This window comes from Trachypithecus francoisi, unplaced genomic scaffold (assembly GCF_009764315.1).
Source record: "Trachypithecus francoisi isolate TF-2019V2 unplaced genomic scaffold, Tfra_2.0 Lachesis_group17, whole genome shotgun sequence".
NCBI lineage: Eukaryota > Metazoa > Chordata > Mammalia > Primates > Cercopithecidae > Trachypithecus > Trachypithecus francoisi.
This window is the reverse complement of record NW_022681462.1, coordinates 79,459,613-79,480,867: the sequence shown is the minus strand read 5'-3', so window position 1 is coordinate 79,480,867 and position 21,255 is coordinate 79,459,613. Positions and strand designations below refer to the sequence as shown.

General features: G+C 41.0%; 1 protein-coding gene across 4 annotated transcripts in view; it reads left to right on the top strand.

Moving 5' to 3' along the window:
• The first annotated feature begins 5,220 nt into the window (after positions 1-5,220).
• SPDYA (speedy/RINGO cell cycle regulator family member A) overlaps positions 5,221-21,255 on the top strand; it is a 39,213-nt gene continuing 23,178 nt past the window's right edge. For 3 of the 4 annotated variants that reach the window (XM_033176167.1, XM_033176165.1, XM_033176168.1), the window contains exons 1-4: positions 5,221-5,648; positions 10,716-10,965; positions 13,743-13,801; positions 16,953-17,038. In XM_033176167.1, the coding sequence (XP_033032058.1) occupies positions 10,734-10,965; positions 13,743-13,801; positions 16,953-17,038 (377 nt within the window). In that variant the 5' untranslated portion in view covers positions 5,221-5,648; positions 10,716-10,733. The other variant, XM_033176166.1, reaches the window with a different exon arrangement.

The following is a 21,255-nucleotide window of genomic DNA, read 5'->3' as shown; positions in this document are numbered from 1 at the left end:
CCGAGCGCTTTGGGAGGCCAAGGTGGGCCAATCACAAGGTTAAGAGATCGAGACCATCCTGGCCAATATGGTGAAACCCCGTCTCTACTAAAAAAAAATACAAAAATTAACTGGACGTGGTGGCGCACACCTGTAGTCCCAGCTACTTGGGAAGCTGAGGCAGGAGAATCACTTGAACATGGAGATTACAGTGATCCAAGATGGCACCATTGCACTCCAGCCTGGGCAACAAGAGGGAAACTCCATCTCAAAAAAAAAAAACCTTTGTTATATTTGTCTTTAAAAGCCGTAAGGCCTAGATCAGTCTTGTATGTGACTAGAATGTAGCTCCTATGGGCAGAGTTTGTTGTTTTTTGTTTGTTTGTTTGAGATAGGGTCTTGCTATGGTGCCCAGGCTGGAGCACAGTGGCACAATCGCAGCTCACTGCAACCTCCTGGGCTCAAGCCATCCTTCCACCTTAGCCTGCCTAATAGCTGGGACTACAGGCATGTGCCACCACACCTGCTAATTTTTGTAGAGTGGGGTGTTTTACCATGTTGCCTAGGCTAGTCTCCAACTCTTGAGCTCAAGTGATCCGCCCACCTCAGCATCCCAAAGTGTTGGGATTATAGGCATCAGCCATTGCACCCAGGCAGGTATTTTTTTCCTCTTTTGTTCACTGATTCGTATCTCCTCATCGTAGAGTGGCGCCTGCCACATAGAAGGCCTGCAGATATTTGCTTAATGAATGGCAAGTGGGTGTCAAAAATCTCTACTCGTATTACTATTTTGACACCTTGACCTGAAGAAATTAACCACAAATAATAAAACCCCAGTTTTTCTTTATCCTCATGTCTCTTGTCTCTTACAACAAGAATGCTGAAGTCTCAAGGAGAAAATTGATTTAGTCTGTTCAGCCAAAAGAAATAGTTTATCAAAACTCTGCCCCCTACTTTGTAAAATATTGGTAAATACAAGAACTCAGCCAGACACGGTGGCTCACACCTGTAATTCCGACACTTTGGAAGGCCACGGCGGGCAGATCACTAGAGATCAGGAGTTCGAGATCAGCTTGGCCAACATGGTGAAACTCTGTCTCTACTAAAAATACAAAAATTATCCAGGCGTGGTGGCACACACCTGTAATCCCAGCTACTCGGGAGGCTGAGGCAGGAGAATTGCTTGAACCTGGGAGGTGGAGGTTGCAGTGAGCCAAGATCACGCCACTGCACTCCAGCGTGGGTGACAGAGCGAGACTGTATCTCAAAAAAAAAAAAAAAAAAAAACCCAAAGTATTCAGATACTTGAAGGAGCATTTTGCAGCTAGCACCTGACAGGCATAGTGGAGAAGTTGCCTGTTACTGAGAACAAACATCGCAAGATCCTTATGATTACTTTCTTGCCTCCCCTTTTCTGTAGTCTCCTGTTTTATTGATCTTAATGTCACCTTTGTAGTGAGCCACCTCACATATTTTAGGAAAATTGTATAATTTGTGTAATATTTTGTGTTTCAGAATTCACCCAATAAGTATGAGCACTTAAAACTAGGAATCAAACTTGGAGAGGCTGTTGCCTCATCTAGCACAAGTGTTATGTCATACGCAGTATGGAGAAAGATCAACTATCTTTTCTGTAAGGAACAAAAAAGTCTGATACAGTGGAGAAAACTATTCTAGACAGAAAATGAATACAGTTATCTTGTTAGAATGATTGTTCTTTTTTGTTGTTGCTTTTGTTTTGTTTTTTGAGACAGGGTCTTGCTCTGTCGCCCAGGCTGGAGTGCAGTGGCGCCATCTCTGCTTACTGCAGCCTCCGCCTCCTGGGTCCAAGCAATTCTCCCACCTCAGTCTCCTGAGTAGCTGGGAAAACAGGCAGGCCAGAGCACCCGGCTAATTTTTGCATTTTTAGTAGAGATGGGGTTTCACTTGACGTCAGGTGATCCACCCACTTCAGCCTCCCAAAGTGTGCTGAGATTACAGGCGTGAGCCACCATGCCCTGCCAATTGTTCCATTTTTAATACTTCTCAGAGTTTTTAATCTCTTTAACTTAGAAGAACAGTCACCCAGGCTGAATACGTGGTCTCAGCGCAGAATTACATAAAAGAAATTTGGCCCTATTTGTCTCAAAGGCCCTTACAACTCCATCAAGTAAGAGAGGGAAGGGATATTGCATGAACATAGCAACTATCCCTGCATTCAAGTGGTTTATGAGGTTGGGTAGAACCATTTACTAGAAAAGGGTGCTGAAAAGAAAATCTGGAGCTGTCTTCTCTGTTACACTTTAAAAGATCATCTAGTCACAGAAAGCCTGAAAATAAGTTGTCAAGATGTAAACTAATGGGAACTCTTAAAATTGGTAACACTGCTTGGAAAATGAATTTAGCATTTATAACCTTTTAAAGTTGAACATGTGCATGCCCTACAACTCATCAACTTCACTTTAAAGCATTTATAGAAAAAGTGCACCATGGTGCATACACAAGCAAAGTAGTCAAAACACTTGATTTTAAGTCATAGACATTCACCAATCAGACCAGCAGTTAATCAGAACTTAAACAATACGGCCTTGCAGAGGCATTGCTCATGGCATTCACAGTAGCAAAAGGATCCAAATGCCCCCCCAAAAATGACCCAAATACCCATTGACAGGAGCATTGGAATATTATGGTGTATTTCTAGAACAGAAGGCAACAATGAAAATGATTCACAGTATTATGGATTAGCATGGCTAACCCTATGAGGAATACTGAGGTTGAAGAGTTCACAAAAGTTGTGTTTTAGGATACACAAAGAAAAGAGAATGGGAAACAGTCGCCTCCTGGGAATCCTAATGGGAGAAGGAGGAGCATACAGAATCTCAACAGTATTGTTGATGTCCTGTCTCTTGCATGTTAGGTTCATGTGTTTTGGTAGGTGGTGGTTTCACAAGTTTTTATTATGTCTCAGCCTCCACTTATGCTACATGTATTGTTTTGTACATTTTTAAAGTATGTATATGATCCGATTTATATATAATTGTATCTGTATACACAAACATTTTTATTTTAAAAAGCTGGTTAATAAGATTACATAAATGAGAATTTCAGGAAATGCTACAGGAATTCAAGAGCGGCACACAGCCTGCACTTACTAAGCACTCAAATGATGATGAGCTGTTTAATTTAAGCTGTGTCTCAAAGGATGGATACCAGACAAATTTTAAATGAGAGTGAAGAGAGCACACCACAGTATATGCAAGGTCAGAGAAGTGGGAAAGTTCAAAACATTCAGAGAAACACAAGTATGAGTGTTTCATTCTTACTGGATAATAGTGAGGAGATACATTTAGGAAAAGAGAGTTAGGAAAGTAGAATGGGGACAACCTGGAGGCACTGCAGGACACAGTGCAGGAGATGATCAAGTTATGGACAATCAATGCTTTTTTAGTGGGGAAAAGCCATGCTTAGAGACAAAGGAATAAATAGTTCAGTTAAATGTTTGAGTTCTCCTCATCCAATCCCAGGTCAAATGAAAAGAGGCAAGAAGGAAGCTAGCTAACAACACCTACTATGGACCAGTGCACTGCTAGTTTGCTCACTATCAAATTTGTCCCAGACGCTTTTACAGAGTAGGTAGTATCACCCTACCTTTACATTTAATGAGAGGTGCTGGGGTTAAATGATTTGACCATGTTCACACAGCTAGTAAAATGGTAGTACCTGAATTCAAACCAAGTGTATATGATTCTAAGGTATATTCACTTTTCTCCACACACCAACATAGTTTAAAAAACAAAAACTCAGGAATGAAAACACTCAAGAAGGCTTAGTTGGTAGTCACCCTTTACTTGATGTCAAAACTTAATAAGCTGCTTCCCCGATAGCTCAATGAACATTTACGTGTATTTGCTGGCTTTTATGTGCAAGTTTTACATGTTTCCTTTGTGAAGATTTTAGGATCCTAAAGAACCTTCTCATAACTGTATTTTGTGCATTATACAGCCACATGCATTTCCCTCATGGCACAACTCACTGTGCCTTGTATTTTAGTCGTGTCCTTATCTGTCTAGCTTGGAAGCTCTAGAAAGGTAAGGCCATGTTGTCTTCATCATTGTGGTACTCGTCATGCCTCTGTGTTTCTCATGGAGTGGACATTCCTTGTTCAGTAGATATTTTATACTCGAGGCTGGAAATTGATCATCACAGCACCCGTACCTTGCAAAAACTAGGGGAGGAACAGGGAGAAGTCAGGAAGGATCCTTAGGGAAAAGCCAGAGGAATGAAGCTGGAAGCACCCATTTTCCTCAAGATTTTCACAACCAGTTGATGCTTCTTGGCCCATTCTCCCATTTATAGGCCGGGGAGAAATAGTCAAAGGCACATATAAGGAAAAGTAAGTTCCCAGTTGGCCCCTCCTTGTACTTGTAGGTGAATTTGCCATTATTGTGCTGTGTGTGGAAGCACAAGAAGGAAGGAATTAACTCGTTCTTCACAACTGCTGATTGAGGAGCTATTTGCTGGAAGTACCACAAGTAGGCAGAGCCAGGTTGCCTTTTAAGAGTAATCGTTGTATTAGCCAAAAAATCTGGAAGCAATCCAAATACTGAAATGACTTAAATGGTCCATCCACTCTGGAATATTACACAGTCATTGAAAATGTATAGAAAGACTAGCAACATGAAAAAAGCCATGATATGGAGACAAAAAAAAAAAAGTTACACTGGGTGTGGTGACTTAGGACTGTAATCCCAGTGGGAGGATCGCCTGAGTCCAGGAGTTCAAGGCCAGCCTGGGCCACATAGAAGGACTCTGCTCTACAAGGAATGTTTAAAAATTAGGCGGGCGTGGCGGCACCTGTGGTCCCAGCTACTCAGGAGGCTGAGGCGGGAGAATCGCTTGAACCCGGGAGGCAGAGGTTGCAGTGAGCCGAGATCGTGCCACTGCTCCAGCCTGGGCGACAGAGCGAGACTCCGTCTCAAAAGAAAAAAAGCCGGTTTTACCTTAGAGACGTAAGGATGGGGGGATCAAAAAGCTGTGAAGACTTCTTTTTATTTGTTCATTCGACATGCATGTATTAAGCACCCAGTTGGCCAAAGGCTAGGACAAAGCCAAAAAGATCACTGCTGCAGATTCACCGTTACAATAGAACGGCCCCTTCTCCCCAGAAGCCACCGCATTCACACGTTGTGCTCTTCTCAGTTCAAGCGGCCTCTTCCTTTTGAGTAACCCGGGTAACCGCGCTGTGCCCGCGTTTGCCGGGTGGGGAGGGGACGCCGCAGCCCCAGCCCCGCGGGGCCTGGTTGTCTAGTCGAAGGGAAGTAAACGGCCCCAACGCAAGCCTGACTGCGAGACGTGCCCAACGGGGGTAGGTCGAATGAGGAGGGTTGTGTGAATTTTGCGCGGAAGAGCGGGATAACGGAAGACGGAGGCCCGCGGCCGAGGCTCGGGCGGGTAGGGGCGGGGTTCGCCGGCGCGCACTCCCGGGCAGGCACCGCCCCCTCGGCCTGCTCTGCGCGCTGATTGGCCCCTGCCGGCCTCGCGCTCCCTCGCTCCGGGTTGGCGGGAGACCTTCGAGCGGTTACCGCTGCTGGCGAGCTACCGGCCAGCAACCGTCTGAGGCCCGGAGCGCTGCGGCCGAGGCTTGACCGCCGCTGCCCGGTCCTCTCCCGCGCAGCCCCGGGCTTCCGCAGGTACCTGTGCTCGCCCCCGGGAAGGGCCTCGCAGGCCAATCTCCAGTTTCGAGTGTGCCTGGTCCCTGGGTTCGCTCGCCGGCGACCCCACCGCCCGCCTTAGATGAGAAGGCGGTGCTCCAGCCTGGTCCTCACGGCGCCTCCCGTGGGCGCCCTCAGCTGCCTTCGCGGCGACGACACACGCGCTCCCCACAGCGGGCTCTGGGCTGCGGGGCCTGGCGAGGGGAAGCAGTGGCCGCGCAGGTTGGGGCGTTGGCCGCCCGCCGCCCGGCGGCGTAGCGGGTGGAGGTTCCAGGGGGAGGACGGGCAGGGCCGAGACCGGAAGCTGCTCCTGAAGCTGGGCCGCCTGATCAGAGGGAGGGCCCTGGGCAGGAGCTCCCGTCTCCACGTGTGCCCGCCGCCTTTATTGTGGGAGGAATGGAGATTTAGGGGTCTTTTTAATAAATCCTGCCTCCTTATGTCCCATTAAACACCTCTTTTTGCCCCCAAGATCGTCTGCCCCAGAATCTTGAGATCTGAGGTGCTGTGCCTCAGTACCAGGCCCTTAGCCCATGTCTCAGAATTCACGAAGATTCTCTTACATGACATCCGGTAGGACTGGAGGCCCCGTAGTCTCAACCTTTTAAAAAGCCTTATGCCGAGTTGGGCGGATCCTTGAGGCCAGGATTCGAGAGCAGCCCGCAGCGAAAACCCCGTCTCTACAAAAAAAAAAAAAAATTAGCCGGGCATAGTGGCGTCACCTGTAGTCCCAGCTACTTGGCAGGCTGAGGCGGGAGAATCGCATGAACCCGGGAGGCGGAGGTTGCAGTGAGCTGAGATAAAACCCGTTTCTACCAAAAAATAATTTTTTAAAAAAGTAGCCAGGCGTGGTGATGGGGGCCTGTAATCCCAGCTACTCGGGAGGCTGAGGTGGGAGAATCGCTTGAACCCGGGAGGCAGAGGTGGCAGTGAGCCGAGATCGCCTTAATAGCTGGGGTTAGCTGGTTTTGTTTTCTTGGCAAGGTGACGATAAGTAATACTGGAGTGCTATGTGTCAAGTGTTTTATACATGATTTTATTTAATATTTAAAACTGATTTACTGGTTAAAGAATATGGGACTTTGATGTCAGTTCTGCATTCAAATTCTAGCTTTATCACTTACTAATTATGAGCCTTTGGGAAATTTAACTTCTCTAAGCCTCAAATTTCTTATCTAGAAAATAGGATAAAATAATACCTACCACACAGAGATGTTTTGAGAGTTAAATGAGATAATGCATATAACACATTCATCAGTGTCTGGCACATATTCTCTGTGTGTGACTGCACTCATAAGGAAGTTAAGGCTTACTTGCCTGTCCTAACTGAGTTGCCAATGGATATTGCTATTAGGTTTTCCGTATAGGCAAATGAATACCCAAACAACGTATGCTTGTTTCATTTTATGGCTGTGAACCACCACCCTTTATATTACCCCCCAGAGAAGAGGTTATTTCAGGTGCCTCTAGAATTTTTGTGATATACTTACCGAAAAAAGAAAAACGAAGAAAAAAATCCCAGACATCCTATTCAAGTATGAATTCTGGTATGATTTTTTTAATGTCCATGGAGCCCATATAAAAATTAATTGAAGGAGGCCACGCGTGGTGGCTCACGCCTGTAATCCCAGCGCTTTGGGAGGCCAAGTCGGGCCGATCACCTCAGGTCAGGAGTTGGAGACCAGCCTGGCCAACATGGTGAAATCCCGTCTCTACTAAAAATACAAAAATTATTGGGGCGTGGTGGCGGGCGCCTGTAATCCCAACTACTCAGGAGGCTGAGGCTGGAGAATCGCTTGAACCCAGGAAGCAGAGGTGGCAGTGAGCCAAGATCGAGTTATTGCACTCCAGCCTGGGTAACAAGAGTGAAACTCTGTCTCAAAATAATAATAATAGTAGTAAAATTAAAATCATTAAAGGATTTTACCTGATGAGCATAGTTTCTCCTACTTCTCCTTCTTTCCCCATCTCTTGCCCTTCCTGAAATGGCTCATGGCTCATTTTTTTTTTTTTTTTTTTTTGAGACGGAGTCTCGCTCTGTCGCCCAGGCTGGAGTGCAGTGGCCGGATCTCGGCTCACTGCAAGCTCCACCTCTCGGGTTTATGCCATTCTCCTGCCTCAGCCTCCCGAGTAGCTGGGACTACGGGCGCCCCCTACCTGGCCCGGCTAGTTTTTTTGTATTTTTTAGCAGAGACGGAGTTTCACCATGTTAGCCAGGATGGTCTCAATCTCCTGACCTCGTGATCCGCCCGTCTCGGCCTCCCAAAGTGCTGGGATTACAGGCTTGAGCCACCACGCCCGCAGCTCATGTTTTAATTTGGTTTTTGTTCTTTTCTTCTTGCTTGCTCTATCAGAACTCTCATTCTCTTAGTATATCTAAACGAAGAGCAAAATTAAAAGATACCCCTAGGTAGAAATTGACCAAGACTAGCATTGATAGCTTCTCTCCTTCAGCTTGTTCTATGCAACTTTCCTGCCGGTGTTTGCTTATTAATGTCAATGAAGCTCCTCTTGGGGAATTTCAGACATTTTCTTCTCATTCAGTTTTCTGAAACTGTATATGAAACATCCCAATACATACATAACATACATAAGGGAATAGTGTAAAGGCACCTACTGTGGACATATTTTACCTTTTTGATTGATAGAAAATTTGGATTATATTTTTTACCTTTTTGATTGATAGAAAATTTGGATTATATTTTATGATATATCCATGGTTGTTTTAATATAAAAGCACTATTTTAGGTTACTTAGCATTGAGTAAAACTTATCTTCTGGAATATGTGCCACAGTTATTTTGTGTTCTGGTACATTCCCCCCAAGTCTAGCCCCAGCACTCAAATTTGAAGCAGAATTCTTAGCCATGGTACTATACCACTGATAAGTCCACACTAGAATTTGAGAAGCCTGACTACTGTTTAGTTTCTTCTATCTGAATTTAAGGCTGCTCTTACTTAAAAAAAATATGCAGATGAAGCCTCCAGCTGTCTCCCAGATGAGGTGGGCAGGAAAGAGCAGAAAATTCTTACTCAAGTCTCAAGACTCAATTTATCACCTCTTCCTCTTTCTATGGAGTTTATAACCCGCACCCCAAGTACATAATTACCTTCAATTTGGCAGGACTTTAGGATCTAGGAAGAAAAATGGGATGAGAGGAGCAATTAGATAAGTATAATTTCCTCTGCCTAATTCTTCAAAATGTAGCCCTGTACTGTCTAATGTGGTAGCCACTGGCCACTTGTGGCTATTAAACACTTGAAACTGAATAATTTAATTTTTACTTTAAAAACTGAAGGAGCATATTTTTCTCTTACAAATTACTTCATTTTTAAAAATAGGACTGCATTTCATTTTTACTGTTGAAAAATTAGTATCAGAACTGGGATTTGTATGTAAGTATATTCATCTAAAGTAACAACAAAAAAAAGAATTGAGATATGCTTTAAGAGGAAAACACGCAGCAGATTTCAAAGACTTAGAACGTGAACTATCTCATTGATTTTTATATTGATTACATGTTAAAATGGTATTTTGGACATAATGGGTTACATAAACTTTATTATTAAAAGTTATTTTATCTGTTTTGTAAGGTGGCTCTAAAAATACAAAATTACATATGCGGCTTACATTATATTTTGGACAGTGCTGCTCTAACCTTACTATATCCAATCTTATTTTCCAGTCCTTCCTTCAGCAGGGAAATTTCTGAGGGTCAGGAAGGGGAATCTATACCTCACTCCTTGAACACCAAGGGAGGCATGGCTGCCTGAGTCACTGTGAGGTTGCATTCAGAGGTTCTCAGTAGGGTCCTAGAGTAGTTTCCTGTGTTGCCTATTCATACCTCCATTTCCCATTACCCTAGAAATATTTGACCACAAAAATAATACTAAGTGTAGTAATTATGTGAACTATTCACCACCAAAGAAGGTGATGATTATGTATATTATTAAATATTGATAGATTAACTTTGTCTCAGATTTTATTAGATTATAACAACATACATTCATACACACTTACAATCAGTCACTCAAATAGCTTTGTCATACACTTACAACTTTAAAAATTAGAACAGGCCAGTCAGTCATGGTGGCTCAAGCCTGTAATTCCCGCACTTTGGGAGGCTGAGGCAAGAGGATGGCTTGAGCTCGGCAGTTTGAGACCAGCCTGGGCAACATAGTGAGACCTCATCTCTACAAAAATTTAAAAAATTTGCCAGGTGTGGTGGCATACACCTGTGGTCCCAGCTACAATGGAGGCTAAGGTGGGAGGATCACTTGAGCCCAGGAGGTCGAGGCTGCAGTGAGCTATAATCATGCCAGCATATTCCTGTCTGGGTGACAGAGCAAGACACTGTCTCAAACACACACACATACACGAGAAAAAAAGAAAAACAGAAAAGTAAGTAAAACAAAAATTAGACCAATTTATGAAAGGCCTTCAAAGCTCATCTTCATTTTGCTAGAATTGCTTTCAACTTTTCAAAAAATACCAATAAATGCTTATTGAATAAGTGAATTTTATAATATATCAAGGAATTTACCAATAAAGAGATATGGGGTTTTGTGTGTGTGTAGGTGTAGGGGGGTGCTTTGTAATATAATACTTGACATTGATAATAAGTTCTGGAAATAGTTTTCCTTGTTTATAAAAAATTTGAGGTGGCATATAACAACCATATAATAAAATTATGTCAATTCAAGCAGCATAGAAAAAATTAGCAGGAAAAAAGAAGACCACAAATAAATTATGAAGTCAGCATCATTTCTATAATTAACTTTCAAATTTGGTCGAGTTCTGTAGCCAAAGCAAAATGGCATACAGTATCTTATTATTTGGGAAGAGGATGTCTATTTGTTACCCAAAGGAAGCATAGCTTTTCCTAGCACTGAATTTCAAAAGCAATTTTTAATGGGAGTCACTGTCACAAATAACATTTTAATGACAAGTTCAGTAACATTTTATATGACTGCATATGGTAGTATCATCCAGTTGTTTTTATATGAAATGAATGTGTGTGATGAATAATTGTATGTTTTATTTTTACAGGAATATTGGGAAACCAAAATGAGGCACAATCAGATGTGTTGTGAGACACCACCTACTGTCACTGTTTATGTAAAATCAGGGTTAAATAGATCACATCAGCCTAAAAAGCTCATTACTATGAAGCGTCCTATTTTTAAAGATAATTGGCAAGCATTTGAAAAAAATACACATAATAACAAATCTAAAAGCCCCAAAGGACCTTGTCTGGTTATACAGCGTCAGGATATGACTGCTTTCTTTAAATTATTTGGTAGGTTTAAAATATTGTAATAGTGGTAATTATAAGTTTCTAAAAACCTAGAATGTAAACATCTAATCGTTTTCATGCTAATCAAAGAGGATATCATTATTTTTGTATTAAATTTCCCATCTCCAACCAAATTTGTTTTTGTTTTACTTAGTCTTTTTTTTTTTTCAATGTTGGGTTTTTGTTTGTTTTGTTTCCTTACGGATTCAAAATTCATACTCATCTAGCTTCTAGACTACTTAAATCCAAATGTCAAATGTAAATTCTGGGCAATTCGACTTCATAGCCCATGGCATGAGTTTTGTTTGACCTAAAGTTAAATACTACATAAAGACTCAGGTGAGCTAACTGACCCAGTTTGACTGGGCCTAAGGGGTTTCCAGGACTTTCTCTGCTAAACCCAAGAAAACTAGGAAGCTTGGTCACACTAGAGAAGTTTCAGGATAACAGTTTGGGAACATTGTTAAAAATTAACTATGTTTTATCATGTCCATATAATGAAACTGAATTTGAATTTGTTTAGGTTATGAGACAGTGCTACTTTGCTGATACATTTCTTAACATTGGCAACTAGGAAAGAGAGGGATTCTTGTTTTTTTTTTTGGAGGTAGGGTAATAAGGTAAACAGATTAGAAAAAAGGGTAGGATAGATGAGTTCTGAAAAATATCTGGAGTAATGAATCAGGTCAAGTAGATGCTACAGTCCGGGAGATCTAGGTAACAAGCTTCCTTGTTTCCAGAGGAAGGTCAGGTGCATTAAAGCAAGCTAGTTACAATTTAAAGAAAAGCAAAATGAAAAGATGAAAAAGGAAAAAAATGTAAGGAATATAAGTAGAAAAAGATATAAAGATGCTTCCCCATCAGGATTTAGAATGTTAATAAAAGTTGCCCTTCTCTTCATTAAGAGCAGAACAAAATTATTACCTGCAAACATTTTTAGTACCAAAACTCATCATGAGAAACAAGGGAAAATACCCGACTGTACCATTTTAGGTAACTTAAAAACTATTAAATAGAGTCTGGGTGCAGTGGCTCATGCCTATATTCCCAGCACTTTGAGAGGCCGAGGCGGGCAGATCAGCTGAGGTCAGGAGTTCAAGACCAGCCTGACCAACATGGAGAAACCCTGTCTCTACTAAAAATACAAAATCAGCCAGGTGTGGTGGCGCATGCCTGTAATCCCAGCTACTCGGGAGGCTGAGGCAGGAGAATCGCTTGAACCCGGGAGGCGGAGGTTGCAGTGAGCCGAGATTGCACCATTGCACTCCAGCCTGGGCAACAAGAGTGAAACTCTATCTCAAAAAAAAAAAAGAAAGAAAGAAATAGAAATAGAATTAATGGGCCAGGCGCAGTGGCTCATGCCTATAATCCCAGCACTTTAGGAGGCTGAGGGAGCAGATCACTTGAGGCCAGGAGTTTGAGACCAGCCTGGCCAACATGGTGAAACCCCATCGGGAATGGTGGCACATGCCTGTAATCCCAGCTACTTGGGAGGCTGAGGCAGGAGAATCGCTTGAACCTGGGAGGCGGATGCTACAGCTGAGCCGAGATCATGCCACTGCACTCCAGCCTGGGCGACAGAGCAAGACTCTGTCTTAAAAAAAAAAAAAAAAAAAAAGCCAGATATGGTGGCTCATACCTGTAATCCTAGCACTTTGGAAGGCCAAGGCAAGTGGATCGCTTGAGCTCAAGAGTTCAAGAACAGCCTGGGACAATGTGGTGAAATCCCCTCTTTACAATACAAAAAAAAAAAGGTTATCTGGGCATGGTGGTGCACACCTGTAGTCCCAGCTATCTGGGGGGCTGAGGTGGGAGGATCTTGAACCCAGGAGGTTGAGACTACAGTTGAGCTGAGATCACGCCACTGCACTCCAGCCTGGGTGACAAAGTGAGACCCTATTTTAAAAAGGGAAAAAAATTAGCAAGTCAGAAATTACTATTCTCAGGAAATCAGTAGTTATTCTTGGAACTTTCCATGTGACTACATTGATGATATTTTAGTATACATAAATGAATATAAAGAAGTTATGCCTTTTTACTTAAAATGAAAGAGAGGAGACTGGCGTGGTGGCATGCACCTGTAGTTCCAGCTACTCAGGAATCTGAAGGCAGACGATCACTTGAGCCCAGGAGTTCAAGGCCCACCTGGGCAACATAGTAAGACCCTGTCTCTTAAAAAAGTAAAAGAAAGAAAGAAAAGAAAGAAAGAGGGAATGGAAAAAAGCAGATTTTTCTAGATTACATTCTGACACATATTAATATATTTTGAGACTATATATTTTAGCCCTTTAGAATTGAAATAAATATTTTACCTACTTTCTAGATGTTATTTTAACAATGTGTTTGTTTGTTGATCTTTTTATCCTAATAATTTTTTCAAAATGTTAATTATAAATAACTAATGAATTATGAATCCTTTTTATATAGACATTTTCGTATGTATTTGAATAATAGAAAGTGGAATAGAAATAAATAGGAGAAAAGAATGCAAAACTAAAAATACTATTGGATATTCAGTAAACCAAACATTTCTACCATTCTCCAGTCTGAGCCATATATTAAGGCAAATCAGATGGGTTGATGAAGGATAAAGCAGTAGTTTTTTGTACAGTCCTTGCAATGGTAAATACACCAAAGAACTGAAAATTCCACCTTAGGCAATACTGGTTCATTCATTTTTGTTTTATTTCTAAGCACCATGTATAATCTCTTGACATAGAAATTCTTCAAAAGGAAACATTCTGTTTTTAAAGACAAGTTATAGCTATCTTTTGTTGTAGATGACGATTTAATTCAAGATTTCTTGTGGATGGACTGCTGCTGTAAAATTGCAGACAAGGTAAATTTGGTAACAGTATAACCATTAACCAGCATTATAATGTAACTGAACCATTAGAGCTTTAATGAGACCTTATAAGAATTTTCTATCTTATTAGTTATGATTAAGAAAAGAGCTAGTGGCCAGGTGCAGTGGCTCACACCTGTAATCCCAAAACTTTGGGAGGCTGAGGTGGGCGGATCACTTGAAGCCAGGAGTTGGAGACCAGCCTGGGCAACATAGTGATACCCCCATCTCTAAAAAATTTAAAAATTAGCCAGGTGTGGTGGCATGCACCTGTAGTCCCAGCCACCCAGCTGAGGTGGGAGGATCACTTGAACCCAGAAGTTGGAGGATACAGTGAGCTATGATCAATTGTGCCACTGCATTCCAGCCTGGACAATAGAGCAAGACTCTATCTCTAAATAAATTAATTAAATTTAAAAATTAAAAAAATAAGAGCTAGCCTGCGCTGCTCCTTTGAAGCAGAATCTTTACACATTAAGTTTTGGAATTAGCATATAGCATAGATTGAGTCTATACTTGAAGAATTGTAGAATATTATTGATTACATTTAAATGACCTTAAATTTGTATTTGTATTGAAAACAGAAAGCAAAACAGGTGTGGCAGCCCATGCCTGTAATCCCAACACTTTGGAAGGCCAAGGCAAGAGGATCACTTAAGCGCAGGAATTCCAAGACCAGTCTTGGCAACACAGGGAGACCTGGTCTCTAATTAAAAAAAAAAAAAAATTATCTGGACATGGTGACTCATACCTGTAGTCACAGCTACCTAGAAGGCTGAGGCAGGAGGATTGCTTGAGCCAGGGAGGTCAAGGCTGCAGTGAGCTGTGATACCACCACTGTACTCAAGCCTGGGTGACAGAGCAAGACCCTGTCTCAAAAACAAACAAACAAAAAAAAAACCACAAACAAAAAATCAGTATAGACTTAATACATTTTGATCAGTTATTACCTTTTATCAGGTTGTGGAGAAAAAATATTCTGAGATTTACTTTACTAAGGTAGTCTGCATTTTAGTATTTTGTAATAACTCAGAGAAAACAAATCTCAGTAATTTTGTAGGTAAAATTAGTTTAACATGTTCTTTAGGAATCAGTGTTTCATAAAAGAATGTCTAACTTACACACTGGGAGCAGCGATGTTTCTGTGTTCTTTAGATTTTGTTGAATGATTAAAATTTCAGCTTTGTGACTCATGCCTGTGATTCTAGCACTTTGGGATGCTGAGGCAGGCAGATCACCTGAGATCAGGAGTTCAAGACTAGCTTGGCCAACATGGAGAAACCCCGTCTCTACTAAAAATACAAAAATTAGCCAGGTGTGGTGGCGTGCACCCATAGTCCCAGCTACTCGGGAGGCTGAGACAGGAGAATTGCTTGATCCCAGGAGGCAAAGGTTGCAGTGAGCCGAGACGGAGCCACTGCACTGCAGCCTGGGTGACAGAGCAAGACTCTGTCTCAAAAAAATAATAAAATAAAAATTTTCAGCTTTTTATTTTAGAAAAAAATTTCTCGTGCTAAGAATTTTCGGCTTTGTAAATGCCATTTTGTACCAAGCAGTCATATTTGAAAATTAAGTGTGGCTTTACATCACTACTAGCCAACAGTAAAGGGAATGAATGGAAGGTTAGCTTGTGATTAAATACAAAGTACTGGGGTGAACATTTTTATTTAAGCTTAAGATGACAGGGATACACTAGAAGAAGGTTTATAAAATTTTTTAAATTTCATTTTGGAAAATTTAAAACATACACAATTTGAAGTAAATAGAACAAAGAGCCTCCATATGCCTCTCATCTAGCTACAGTAGATCAACTGTGGCCATCCTTGTTTCTTCTAATGCCTCTCACCAAAAACTGGATTATTTTGAAGCTGATCCCAGACATCCTAACATTTTTCCATAAATATTTCACAATATATCACTAAAAGTTAAGGGCTATTTTAAAACAATTACAATGTCATAATACTTTTAAAAATTAACAGTAATGCTGTAATATCAAATATACAATTCATGTGGAGTTATGATGGTTTTTTTTTTTCTTTTTCTTTTTCTTTGAGATAGAGTCATCCAGGCTGGAGTACAGTGGCATGATCTCAGCTCACTGCAACCACCGCCTCCCGCGTTCAGGCAATTATCCTGCCTCAGCCTTCCAAATAGCTGGGATTACAGGCATGTGTCACCACGCCTGGCTACTTTTTCCGTATTTTTAGTAGAGATGGGGTTTCACTATATTGGCCAGGCTGGTCTCGAACTCCTGACCTTGTGATCCACCAGCCTCGACCTCTCAAAATGCTGGGATTACAGGCTTGAGCCACAGCGCCCGTCAGGAAGTTTTAAACTTTACGGTTTTAAGGTGCATTAAAGTTGTTGCACAGTAGGGGGCAGTGTTTGAAAAGTAACTACTGTATCTTAACACTATCTCAAGAGTACTTTACTGGAAGTTACTGTGAAAACTTAGTATCACCTTTGTGGCAAATCCTGTTACAATAGGATGAATAAATGTCTTATGAGAGATAATCTGATACATTATTATAACTTGTTTTTAATTTGAACAGACAGAACCTGGCATATGTGCTAATAATCAGGCTAGAGATGTATCTTTCTAATAATATCTTTAAAACACATTCTCCCCATGAAAATAGAGCCATGTTATTCTAATTTCTGAAGTCATTTGCAAATCATTTTAAAAAGTTATTTTAAAAAGTGAGTATGGATGTCTGCAACTAACTCAAAGGGCTTAGAAAAATTATATATACACATACATACACATAAATAGAGATAGCAAACATGGCAAATTTGGTGCATCTAAGTGAGGATGCATGGCTGTTCATTTTGCTGTTACTTCAATTTCTGTATAGATTTGAAGTTTAAAATTAGATAAAAGTGGGATTTTAGCTCAAACTATTCACAATAATAAAATTTAGGAGTCCGTTCTAGTAAATAATGATATAATAAATAGTCAAGAATTACTTTTCACTGTTCACATGGTGGATTACAGAAAGTCAAAAAGTAAGTACACAATTCTATAATAAGTAACACTTTATTGTTTTAACTTATTCATCAGAAAATTTTAATGTTAACTATTTTAAAGCAGTTTTATTTATGAAAGCAAAATATTAATATTAATTTTTAACTTTTTTCCTTGTAGTATCTTTTGGCTATGACCTTTGTTTATTTCAAGAGGGCTAAATTTACTATAAGTGAGCATACCAGGATAAATTTCTTTATTGCTCTGTAAGTATACTTTCTACTAAGTGATTTTTGTGTTATCTGTTGTATATATTACACCTTATTTAAAACAGAGGCTGTTAAAAACCTTATGTATATCTTTGAATAGGCCTTCCTGTATAAATGCTATACATTTTTACTTTAATAGGATATTTTTATGTTTTTTTCACTTATGCTATATGCCTAAGATTTCCTTTTTTTTTTGAGATGGAATCTTGCTCTATTGCCAGGCTGGAGTGCAGTGGCGTGATCCTGGCTCACTGCAACATCTGACTCCCTGGTTCAAGAGATTATCCTGCCTCGGCCTCCCAAGTAGCTGGGATTACAGGCATGTGCCACCACGCTCAGCTAATTTTTGTATTTTTAGTAGAGACGGGGTTTCACCATGTTGGCCAGGATGGTCTTGATCTCCTGACCTCGTGATCCACCCGCCTTGGCCTTCCAAAGTGCTGGGATTACAGGTGTGAACCACTGCGCCTGGCCAAGATTTCTTGGAGTATTCCACTTCAGTTTGTATTGCATGTTTTACATTTATCAGAACGCTTCCATGTAAATTATCCCAAATTCTCCTCTTTGTGACTTAAATATTTTTTCAAACCAGAATATTCTCTGAAATTTTCCATTAATATATAGTAAAAATCACCATCATCATTGCCCTTTTACATTGAACAACTTGTGGAAATGCTCTAAACATAATCTTTGTGGACCTATATATATAACATAGGCATTATTCATATTTGATACCATTAGTATTCACTGGCTCTTTTACTAAACACACTGAGCTGTGACAAAGGAATACAGTTTGTTTTCCAATTCTTCGATTGACTTTATATTAGTTTATATTATCCTTGTAATCTGTGAAATGATTTTCCAATCTATAGGTCAGAATTCATTTAGAATTTGTATTATTTGAGAATATATTTCCAGCTGGGTGTGGTGGCTCACGCCTCTAATCCCAGCACTTTGGGAGGCTGAGGCGGGTGGATCATCTGAGGTCAGGAGTTCGATACCAACCTGGCCAACATGGTTAAAACCCCGTCTCTACTAAAAATACAAAAGTTAGCTGGGCATGGTGGCGGGCACCTATAATCCCAGCTACTCGGGAGGCTGAGGCAGGAGAATCGCTTGAACCCTGGAGGTGGAGGTTGCAGTGAGCTGAAATCACACCACTGCACTCCAGCCTGGGAGACAGAGCGAGACTCCATCTCAGGGGGAAAAAAAATGTATATATATATATCCTTTTCTACCCTATAGCTGGATATAATGCTGCAGTTGGGAATGCATGAATATACATATATATGGTTTTTTTTTTTTGAGACAGAGTCTCACTCTGTCACCCAGGCTGGAGTGCAGTGGTGCAATATTGGCTCACTGCAACCTCTGCCTCCCGAATTCAAGAGATCCTCCTGCCTTAACTTCCCAAGTAGCTGGGATTACAGGCGCCCGCCACCACGCCCAACTAATTTTTTGTATTTTTAGTAGAGACGAGGTTTTACCATGTTGGCCAGGCTGGTCTCGAACTCCTGACCTCGAGTGATCCGCCTGTCTCAGCCTCCCAAAGTGCTAGGATTACAGGCGTGAGCCACCGCGCCCGGCCACATGAATATAATTTTAAGTGTTTAACTAGAAAACACATATAAAAAATATTTAAGTTTAATATCTCAATAGCTGTCAGCACTGAAGATTAAGTTTTTACTCAAAGTGTATCTAATTCAGAATCAAAGAGTGATTAAAGAAATAGGACTAGACTGGGTATAGTGGCTTATGCCTGTAATCCCAGCACTTTGGGAGGCGGGGTGGAAGGATTGCTTCAGGCTGGAAGTCCAAGACCAGCCTGGACAACATAGCAAGTCTCTACAAAAATAAAAATAAAAAAATTAACCAGGCATGGTGGCATGTGCCTGTAGTGCCAGCTACTTGGGAGGCTGAGATGAAGAGGATCACTTGAGCCCAGGAGTTCAAGGCTGCAGTGAGCTATGATCACCACTGTACTCCAGCCTGGGCAACAGAGCAAGATGCTGTCAGGGAAAAAAAAAAAAAGGACTAGAAGAAACTGATTTTTTTTTTTTTTGAGACGGAGGCTCTCGAGATGGAGTCTCTCTCTGTCACCCAGGCTGGAGTGCAGTGGTGTTATCTTGGCTCGCTGCAACCTCCACCTCCCAGGTTCAAGCAATTCTCCTGTCTTGGCCTCCTAAGTAGCTGGGACTACAGGCACCTGCCATCATGCCCAGCTAACTTTTTTGTATTTTTAGTAGAGACGGGGTTTCACTGTGTTAGCCAGGATGGTCTCGATCTCCTGACTTCATGATCCGCCTGCCTCGGCCTCCCGAAGTGCTGGGATTACAGGCATGAGCCACTGCTCCTGGCCGAAGAAACTGATTTCTACATGTATTCAGGAGATACATTTTCCAGTACACAGGGAAAAATGAACTCAAAATTTGGGATGATTGCTAAACTGGAAAAATATAATAGTATTAGGTAATACTGAGTACTATGTGCAAGGCACTACAAAAAATTTTAATGTAGTATTAACTCATTTAATTTTCCCTATGAAATATTTTATTATCCCCATTTTACAGATGAGGAAACTGAGAGGAAGATTAAGTACTTGCTAAGAGCAAACAAGTTAGTAAGCAGCAAAGCAGGGGCACAAACTCAGGCATGGTTATCAATGACCAAATTCAGCCATCGACCACTAAGTTAAATTGCTGTTTATATATCTCAGTATTGTATTGTATTTGTAACTTGATGCAATATTTATTTTGTGGTTTTTTCACCTGAGAATTAAAAACAAACTAAAAGAAGCTTCAGTTTAAATCTTACTAGATGCCTGAAATTGAATTTGTTTCACTTGTTTTATAAAGTTATTACCAGTAGAGCACTATTGAGTTTATGCAATACAATTGTCTGTAAGGTTGTATTGCATGTTGTATTATGTAAGCCCCATATTAAAAATAACATGAATTATAATTTCCATTTTAAGTATAATCATACTTTTTGTATGGCCTCAATAGTTCTCATTAAATATTTTCTCAGCCATAGTTCTAAAGCTCAAGTTCTTTTCCTTTTTATACAGTCTTACAATGTTTCCTTTCTGTTTATTCTTACAAGACTCTGAACTTCTATTATCATTCTTCTACATTACCTTTCACAATTATTTGTTTCATACTCACTTGCCTTCTCTACTTAATTGTAGGCTCCTTATGGTCAAGGAACATGTAACTTTTTATTTCATCTTCCAATTACTAACATATAGGAGATTCTTAATTTTTTTTTTTTTTTTTTTGAGACAGGGTTTCACTCTGTCACCCAGGCTGGAGTGCAGCAGCATGATCTTGGCTCACTGCAACCTCTACCTCTAGGGTTAAAGTGATCTTCTTGCCTCAGCCTCCTGAGTAGCTGAGACCACAGGCACATACCACCGTGACACCCGGCTAATTTTTTTTTTTTTTTTTTGTAGAGATGGAGTTTTGCCATGTTGCCCAGGCTGGTCTCAAACTCCTGAGTTCAAGCCATCCTTCCCAAAGTGCTGGAATTACAAGCGTGAGCCACATACCTGGCCTTCTGGCTGCTTTTAAGACCTCTTTGGTGTTTGGCACTGGTTTCTTTTTAATAACCTACTTGGGATATGGTAAGCTTTCTGGATTTGAAGATTAAGGATCGATGTTTTTTGTTTTTGTTTTTTTGTTTTTTGAGATGGAGTCTTGCTCTGTCACCCAGGCTGGAATGCATTGGCACGATCTTGGCTCACTGCAACCTCCGCCTCCCAGGTTTAAGCAATCCTCCCACCTCAATCTCCCAAGTAGCTGGGACTACAGGTCCTACCATGCCTGGTTAACTTTTGTATTTTTAGTAGAGACAAGGTTTCACCATATTGGCCAGGCTGGCCTTGAACTCCTGACCTCAGGTAATCCACCCGCCTCAGCCTCCAAAACTACTGGGATTACAGACGTGAGCCACTGAGCCTGACGTGAAGATTGATGCCTTTCAACAGACAACTCAGAAAATTCTATCCACTGTCTCTTCAAATATTCCTCTTCCTCTGCTATGTCCTTTTTCTCCTTTTGAAACCAGTTAAACTTGTTATGCCTCATTCAGTCTTCCACATTACTTATTTTTGAAGATTTCTTTTTCTTTCTTTCTCTCTCTCTCTTTTTTTTTTTTTTTTAAGACAGTCTCACTCTGTTGCCCAGGCTGGAGTGCAGTGGTGCGATCTCAGGTCA